The 9,448-nt window shown below is 44.4% G+C and overlaps 1 protein-coding gene across 1 annotated transcript; it reads right to left on the reverse strand.

Annotated features, from left to right (window-relative positions):
* Nucleotides 1-12: 12 nt before the first annotated feature.
* On the reverse strand, nt 13-7,682 carry LOC103774599 (transcriptional-regulating factor 1-like; the record flags this gene model as incomplete). The annotated part of the gene is made up of 5 exons (XM_008942010.1): nt 6,324-7,682; nt 5,689-5,735; nt 4,785-4,935; nt 3,630-3,878; nt 13-298 (listed from the first exon to the last, which is right to left on the reverse strand). Coding segments are annotated over exons 1-5 (2,092 nt in total), but the record flags the coding sequence as incomplete, so codon positions are not given.
* Nucleotides 7,683-9,448: the final 1,766 nt, after the last annotated feature.

Here is a 9,448-nt window from a genome sequence, read left to right on the forward strand (position 1 = left end):
CGTGGGACAGGCCGAGGACGCTGCTGAAGAGCCCCGAGCCCTGCCGCACGGGGCTCAGCATGGGCGGCGGGGTGTAGGGGGGCGGCTCCTGCGTGCGGTCCAGCAGGTGGTCCCCCAGGACGCGGGGGGAGCGCAGCTGGCTCTGGTACAGGGTGGCGCCCGAGTGGGACAGGCTGAAGTTGAAGGAAGGGGGAGGGATGAAGAGAGGTTCGGGTCTGTGCCGATACTTCTTCTTGTCCTGCAAGGGCTTGAAGTTTTCTTCCAATTTTACAGCGCTTGGAATCTTTCTGCTGATTTCCTGAATGAAAACACGCATCACTTCAGCATGTAGGTATGTTTACATGGGGTTTGCAGACAGACCCTACAGCTTAGGGCAACAGCCACAGAAAAGCTGTACCTACCACCAGGCAGTTACTCAGGTACCACCATAACAAGCCTGGTCAGTACACTATCTGGAACTACATATTGATAAAATTGTAGTTCCAGATAGTGTAAATTGAAAATTGAAAATTGATTGATAAAACCCAGGTCAAGTTACCCTCCCCTCCCACAGAAGCCCTCTGGGTCAAGGTAGGGCTGAGCCACAGAGACAGACCAAGAAGGTGCAAGGAACAGCTCTCCAGGCCATGGGACTCCCTCACCCTTCTTCAGCTCCCACCTAAACACCCATGGCACTGCTGTTTACACTGCACACACACAGGCCGTTGGGAGTTACTTCATTATCCAGTCACAGTTTTAGAAGCTTTATATCAGATGTCATCCAATACTTTTTTTTTTTGTGTCTAGGAAGGACACATGAGCTTAGTGAAATTACTGCAGTACTCAGCAGCAGGAAAGGAAGAAAAATGTAATAAATTAAAATTCTTTGTCTCTTATCACTACATTCCCATCAGCTTGAGTACAGTCCAGCTGCAACAAATCTTGGACTTAACTCTCTGCTTTCCTTGGAGGAAAAAGGATAGTAAATGGCCATTTGGGAAATCCACACACCATAACATGTCTAGAACTCTAGAATTTGAATGTTAAAAATAACTTAACAATAAACCCCTATATTCCAGAGAAGCAGAAGGCACAGAAATGTGCAAATCTACAATCTGGTTTTCCATGGGAGGGGCAGGGAAGGTGTCTGAGGTGGGAAGAAACAGGTTCTCAGGTTGTCCTTTAAGAGCACACTGAAGGTGGCAGATGAACACAGTATTAACTATGCTGCTTTCACGTGTTCAGATAGTAGATCATCTTTAGGATAAACTTGGAAAGCAGAAGAAAAGCCTTGCCAGATAGGTTTACTCCAGAATGTCTGCATCATCCAGTAAATTCTACTACTACATAAAGTAAAATGCTACAACGTATGTTTAGACAACATACATCTTTACACCATGGGTGGTTCTTAAGAATCACATTCACCCAATAAAAATCATGTTAAAGGAGCATTAGCACTGTCACCCTTTATCCCTTATGTTAATATGTTCCAGCTTGTGGAAATGTTTTTGATTACAGAGGTCCTGTCCCCCCTGTTAGATCAGGGCTGTATCCTCCCCAACAGCTGCTGATAATTTTTCTTTCAAAAAAAAAAAAAAAAAAATCAGGTTTTGAAAGTTTTCCTTTTGCAGGGGAAAAGAAATAAAACAAACAAACAAACCATGCAGCTTTACAGAGAAATTTGTTGATAATACACGTTCAGGACAGTGGAAGGGTGAAGGTTACCTGTAACTACATACAGAGTCCATCATGATGCTGAACAAAAATAAAAACCAACAAAACAAACCCTAAAAGTCCCCAGGTCCCAGCCTCTGATTAAGGGCTGATGTTCTGCTCCTTAAATGTGAGAGAGAGCTGGTACTTCTTTCTCCCTAGTGTAAAGCAAACTAACCCAACCAAGACAACACCTTGGAAAGCCTATACACCTCCAACTCCTGCCTTGCCTCATCCTAGAACATACCTTCACCTCAGTGTGCTTATGCCAAGACTATTTTCAAAAACATATCAGACTGAATATTAAAGAAGATCATTATGTCCATGGGCTCCCAATACAGAATCACCCCAATACTTTTCTGAAGCTCCAGGAACTGCTTCCCACTATCCAAGGCTGAATGCATCCTTGTGGGCCCTGCTGCTGCATCTTGGTAAGATTCTGATCGACCTTGCTTGACGACCAGCTTCAGCTCACCACCTGTAGCCTTACTGAACATTCAGTTTCCTTCTGCTGTTTGGTTTTACCAATTCCATGAGCTTTGTGGGAGCTTTTCTGGACAACTCAGAGCACAACATAAATAAATACAACACAGCTCCAGTTCTTTGCTATAAGAAAAGTCTCCCATGGCACAATCTCTTGTACAGTTCCCTCATCTTCTGTAATCTTCTAACCTCCAAATATTTCCAATGCTACTGCTTACATAAAAGACAGGATCCAGAGAGGAAACTGCCTGAGTTTAGTTTGCTTGAGCAATAACAAAGACTGTAAGCACAATTTTGAGTGAATGAATGCATGTTTAGCCAAACACTGGCAGACTGAACCACCGTCACTTTACATACGTTGCAGAAATACACAAGCCCAAGCCACCTACTCTGATGTCTCTAGAGAAGACCTCCCACTCAAGAGCTCAGGGATTCAGAGAAGACTGTCCCTTTTCTCTCCAGAAAATAGAAATAGAAGAGAAAAATTGTACTGCTGAGTTGCCAGCTAAGTATTGCAAAATGCTGCCTCTCCTGGTAAAGTGGAAGTTTATGTGTAAAATCTCTGTCTGAAAGGAAGAGGGTAAATGGTTTTACATGTACCTAAAATTAGTGTCTAGGTGAGCGGACAGGAGGGGAGCAATAAATACATGAATATTATATGGAATCACTCACGATGGTATATGCCTGTCCCCTCGTTTCCCCATAAGCCTCACAAGAAGGGAAAAAAACAACCCATGAGAGTATTTCTCTGCATTATACAGGTAATATCATATGGTACACATACTCCTCAGTTATCTTTTATCTGTTAAAGTCTGCAAGCATGGATCTCAAAGATCAGGCAGCATCAATTCCTTGCGCTGCCTGACAGCTTCAGTTTTATGAATGAAACAAAAGCACTGAGCATAGTTACGTTTCCTATATCAGAATTCCCAGTGATTAACCCTGAGATCTGATGTGTACAGGGAGAAAGAAAAATCACTTCATTGCAAAACTGAGTCAGGAACATTCACGCTGGCTTAGAGCCAGTGCCCTCCTATCTTTGGCTGAAATGAGAAGCCCATACATCCAAGTTTAAAAAACAGGAAGAAATAAAACTGCTGAATTAAAGCAATAACATAAAAACAAAGCAGCCTGAAAAGGGAAAAAAAAACCCAACAGATAACAGTAAAAAGATAATAAATCCCTTTGTTCTAGTGGGATAAAAGAATATCACTTTCCAATTTCAAGTGATTTATTTTCAGCTGTGGTCTTGATTCCCCAGCAAAGGGAAAATCAGTATTTTCAAATATCTGAGGAAGAAAGGATATGATGCTACAGGCCTTTTTTGTTTATTAGGCATCATTAAGATTCTGGAAAATATTCTAAAACACAGATAATTTTAGAAAGTAGTAGCACTATAAGCAAAGGGATTTTACAAGCACAGCACAGTTAGTGGCAAGAAACGCAGCACTCACAGAGGATGAGCAGGGGTTGGCCACTTTGGGACTGCACGGTGGAGAGTAAGTCATCTTCACGAGAACGGGCATCTCATCATCTGACACAGAGCTGGCAGGCTTGTCTTTGACTGTGGCAGTGCTGGCAGAGGGCTGCGTGCTGGGCTCAGGTGACAGAAGCTTTACAGGGACAGACACTGGCATGACGATGGGCGCGAGGCTATCCACCTCTTTAGGCAGCGGCTGCTGTGGTGGTTTCTCTCCTTCATCCTGTGCAGACAATTAAAGGCTTTCAGCCCGAGGGAGGGAGGGCTACACAACACAGGCCCCGTGGCTGACAAGAAGTCAGGGCCAGGGTTACTGAACACAACAGTGTCGCCTCTGGGACTCTTTATTTGCCTTCAACGAAGTTGGCAGATGACTTATGGCTCCTATATAGGATTCAGCCTCAGTGATAAACAACCACGTTAAGCATCTTTACAAGATAACTTGCAGGAGGGGAGATAAACACATGCTCTTTTTATCACTGTAAAGACAGAATTCTCCATCACCCACCTAAAAACAGACAGATGGTGTAACTAGTAGCTCTTTGCTTTCCTACGGTATTCTCCGTCAGGACAGAACTTCTATAATATCAGGACAAAGAGACTGACTGAGCAAGTTATTTTTACACAGAACAATTCAAACCCACATTTTTGGTTTGGTGTTTGTTGATACCTAAAGAACTAAAACACTTGGGAAGAAAGCTGTCAAGGATTCAACAATCTTGCTCCTTCAATTAAAGCCTGGGAAGGCTTCCAATAAACATCCCTTAGTCATCCAAGTAGTCCAAATGAAAATAAGGAAGACTTGATGTTCCTGATATTTCTAATATAATAAACAACCATGCGGGGAAAAAATAACTTAGATGCTCCTGACATGACTTTGTAGGGTGTTTCTGTAACATGCAGTGAAAGAGAGGGACAAACACTGTTCTGTCGTCCACCACTGCCTCTGACTTTACTGCATGACTTCTGGCCTACAAACTAGGAGAATTATGTGCATTTCAAACTTAGGGTATGACATAAAACAGGGCTGAGAAGAACAAGTTTTGACAGCAAAGCAAAGCGTAGCAAAGCAAGCAAACATCAGCATGGAAAGGAGAGAGCCAAATACTGAAGTAAAACAGACTGCTACCTGTTTGAAGTTAGGAGATGCTCTTACTCCTCCGTGTGACCTCATGTGACCATTTAGAGCAGGCAAACTCTTGAACTCCTTCAAGCATACTGAACACATTAGCTTGTTCTTCGCATCAGCTCTTTCAGGAAGTGTTTCTCTGTTCTGGCCACTATTGTTAATTTCAGGGTTTTTTTAGCATGGAACAGAAGAAGAGACATTAGTTCGGCACGTTCCCTGTGTTGCAGAAGAAGCTTTAGTTACGGAAGTCAATAAAATTTTACAGCTAGATGGTTATAAAGCCACAAGTAAGAACAGGGTGAGTGGTGTGGAACACGTGGGCGATAACCTGGATCTGCTGCTCCCAAGAGAGGGAGAAAAAGTTTTGAGAAGCACATGCTCATCAAACTGTGGCCCTCAGTGTGGAAAAGTCTGAGAATGCATGGGATCATGACAGACCTATACTTCCATAGTTACAACAGCAGTTAACATGTTCTTGGACACAACGCCCCTACCTATGGTAAACAGTTGTGTTGGTGGACACCTGAGCCCTTCACAGATGAGACCTTAAGAAAAACAGAAGATCCCTGCTGCTAAAGATACAAATCCAAACCACACATCATCCCTTCTCCAAAATGCACCAGTGAGAGCAAACTGCTCCCTTGCTTTTTTTCCTTTGGTTTCCTTTTATTCCTTCTGTCTTCTTTGGAAAGATACAGCATTTATTTGATTTTATTGCTGGGGGCAGGGGACAGTGGAAATCACACAGACTTAAATCCACAAAGTACAAAACTAAAGATGTTTCTAGAAGAGCAACAACTATTACCTACCCAGAATGTATTCCCCTCCCTCTAAACTGCAGCTCTCCTCTGTATTTTTCACATTTAATTTCAAAAGGGAAGGAAAAAAAAAAATCTTTTAATACCTTTGTTCTGGGGACAGGGGCTGCAGTCTGCCATCTGACAGTTGTGCCTGCTATCAAAAGAAAGGGAAAAAAGAGTGGGGGAAAAAGAGAAATATTTTTTAGGCATTATTAATGCATAAATGAAGGTCCACACAGCACTGTGTTTGTATTTTACATATGCTTTTACTACTATTCAAAGCCTCTTGAGTTGAGAGTGCCTCTGCGAGCGTGGCAAGCGCACATTTTCTTACACCCACCACTGTTTGAAGCCTTCGCTCTGACCCAGAAGCATTACTTTTGGAAACAGGGAGCTGACCAGCTCTTCCTGAACAACTGAGCCCTCAGGCGTTGAAAAATTACCCAGAGCACTTTTTGTTGTCACTGCCCAGAAACCGAGGCAGCACTTGTTAATGTCTCCCACAAGGGAAGCAGCAGCCCCACAGCAGCAGTGGTTCTGTGTTGCTGCCAGCCTGGCCTGGAGCCAGCCTGGTGCTGCAGACAGGGGAGGTGTGCTGCCACAGCTCCCCACAACATCCCAGGGACACCCGCCGCTCACACCCTGACCTCCCGCCTCTCCTGCAGCCGCTTCACCTCCACACCTTGCCACTCTACTGCAAAGCAAGTCTGGCTGATCACAGATGTGAAGTATTACCTACCTGAGGCCACGGGGTGCTGGGAGAGTCTTGCTGGGAGCTTTTGTTGTTCGCGTGAACTCCCGAGGGCGGCAGAGGAGGTCGATGAGCTCCAGAGTTAAGCTCCGGGCGTGTGGGATCCTCCGCGGTCTCTGGCGGAGTGAGGCCAATGTGGGAGTTCATCGACGGCGCCCTGCTCTCACTGGGGAACTGCTTCTGCTGCTCTTGCTGCTGCTGCAGTAAACCCTGCGGGTACAAGTGCCTGTACTGTTCGTGGGGATCTTGGTAGCAATACTGAGGCACGGCTCCCAGCTGGATAAGCGGCACAGGATGACTCGGATCCTGAGAGTACTGGTGTGGTTCATGCATCGCCTTTGGATCAGGTTCCCTGTGATAGGGAGGAATGGACAACTGCATCTGTTGCTGCTGCTGTAACTGCTGCATAACAGGCTGCGCTTGGTAATATTGAGTGATTTGCACGGGGCACTGCCGCTGCTGCTGCTGCCGAGTTGCCTGCTGCTGGAGCTCCTGCATCGAGAGCCGCTGGTGTCCCTGCTGTGCCTGAGGGTAGTACTGACTCTGCTGCAAGTGCTGCATCTGCTGTGGCAAGAGCTGCTGGGATGGCAGCTGTTGGACATGCGTCTGTCCTGGCTGAAAGGCAGAATGCATCTGCATTTGGGATAAATGCTGCTGGTAGTCGTAGTACAGCTGTTGGTGCTGCATGACTTGCATCTGTTGCTTTTGCTGTGTGCTTGCAAAATTCTGGTGTGCCTGCTGTGGCAGGGGTTGGTATCTTTGCAGGCTGGAAGTTACAGGCTGTTGCTCAACCGCTGGCTTCTGGGACAGCAGCTGCCTGAGTGCGCTGTCGCTGGAGTTATCCGCCACTGAAGGCTCCGTGTGCAGAACCTGAGCCATGTTGTTGACTTGAATTCTCAGATTTTGATTAGCAAATACTTGTGTAAAGGAGTCCAGTTTATGCAGGACCCCACTGGTAATTTTTTGCGATCGATTTTCACTGGATTGAGAGTAAGGATATTGGTATCCGTCGTGGGACTCGCCCTGCCCAAGCGGGCTCCACATTGAGCTTTGATTGTTCAGGTTGTTCCTCAGTGGGACATGGTTTCCTGAGCCAGAATGTGTCCAGCTGGTTTGTCTAGATGTATCCACTGCCCCAAGGCTCTTTGAACCTACAGGTAATGCTATACTGTCTCTTGAATCTTGGGGAAACTGAGGAGAGAGAGGGGAAACCTGGGGAGCGTCCATAACAGACGTCCCATAGCTGTGATTTAGGGATGGAAGGGAGTTCATTTGGTGTTGTGGGTAGAACAAGTTCTCATTGCTGTTGGCAGTATGGTTAGTTTTATACAATTGCTGGTCCCCCATTTTTGGTCACTTCTGTTCCAAACTTACAGGCACAGGAACCATTGAAATCTCTATGAACCCTGAGATAGCTGAGTGAGGGAAAGGGAGGAAAGGGGAAAAGAAGCTAGAATTACTTTTAATTCAGCATGTCCACGTGCATTACAAGTACTAAGATTTCCTCCAGTCTGTCAGTAATTCCAGCCTCAGACTCGATGTTGCTTCACATCCTCAATAAATAGATCACAGCACAAATTCTACACAGATCAACAGGTTCAGTGTGCCAGGCACCTGTGGAGAAAGAATGAGGAGGTAAGTGCTGGCTCCCCGCATAAACTGTTACTGTTGTTGCCTCAAATGAAACTGCAAAATCTCTTGGACTGAAATACATAATAAGAGGGAAAATTGTACCAGCTGGGCTATTCCTCAGCAGTGACATTATTGCATCTCATCCCATTACTCCACCTCTTCTATACTGCTCTGATAAAATCATTCTGCCAAACCAATAAAGGCTTATTCTTCAAAACTGTTTTTTACCCCCTAAAGTACATAAACATTCAAGCAGTTGTAGCTGGCCATATACACCTCTCACAACTAGTTTTAGCCAGACAGTTGACTACCAAGCCAAGTCACCTTCCTAGTGTTATAGCCACCTTGTCAGAAACAACACACCCATTTTATACCACAAAATAAAGTACTGGTGGACACCACGGGTGCTTCCACAAAGGCCTGAAAAAGCAGGTAAAAGAAAACCACAGCTTTTCTGACCACACTCAGGTGTCAGCATCTAGAAGAACACACAGTAAAAGTATTTGCAGTCTGGGATTTGCACAGAGCCTTCCACAGCTTCTCACAACTTTCAGGTTATCAACAGGAGGTGCCTGCTGGTAAAACAAAAATAGAGCATCACTGAAGAATAAGATGCAATAGTCATAGTTATCTAACTGCATCTGTGCATGTAGGTTTGTTGGCTCATAGTTATGCATCTGTGCATGTAGGTTTGTTGGCTACATTTGAGTGGAATCTGATGAATGCTAAGAGCAAATCAGTCCATGGAAATCTTTTTCTGATTGCTCACCTTAGATGGGAAGCACTGAACGCCAACTTCTGCTCTACCCTCTCATATTTCCTTCTTTAGGGAGGAGGTGGAGTCACCATGTCTGGAGGTATTAAAAAAACATGCAGATGTGGCACTTGGGGACATAGTTTAATGGCCATGGTAGCGTTGGGTGACAGTGGGACTTGATGGTCTTTTCCAGCCTTAATGAGTCTATGATTCTTCGCTTTGCATTATTTTATCAGAATAATTTGTACCAAATGCAACCCTTTATCATTCTTACTGAATAAACTGTAATTCTAAGTAACGCTTTACAGATGTCTGTACTGTTTTCAAAGAATAAAACCAAATGCAGTGCCACAATATAGGGTTATTTTACTATTCTACAATATGAAGCAATCGTTGTGTCTACACACACGTGCTGAGGTACAATATGTCCATGCACACAAAGACATTTTAACATAAAAGTTGATTCTGAACTTTCACAAGAGCACAGAAGTATTAGACCACAACCTTAACTCTGCCTTCTTCACATCTGCCTTTCTAAATGTAATGCTTTCCAAAGACACCTGAAGTCCTTACCTTTTTCAACTGAGGAGAATCCCTTATCTAGATATATAAATGTGAAGTCACTGATAGAGAAAATTTTAACCATTGCCAGATGCATATTAACAAGGTCTGTGTTAGCAAAAGCAAAAAAGGGTAATACATAGCTGCAGGCAGAAAAAACCCT

Source organism: Merops nubicus, unplaced genomic scaffold, assembly GCF_000691845.1.
Source record: "Merops nubicus isolate BGI_N331 unplaced genomic scaffold, ASM69184v1 scaffold46066, whole genome shotgun sequence".
Taxonomy (NCBI): domain Eukaryota; kingdom Metazoa; phylum Chordata; class Aves; order Coraciiformes; family Meropidae; genus Merops; species Merops nubicus.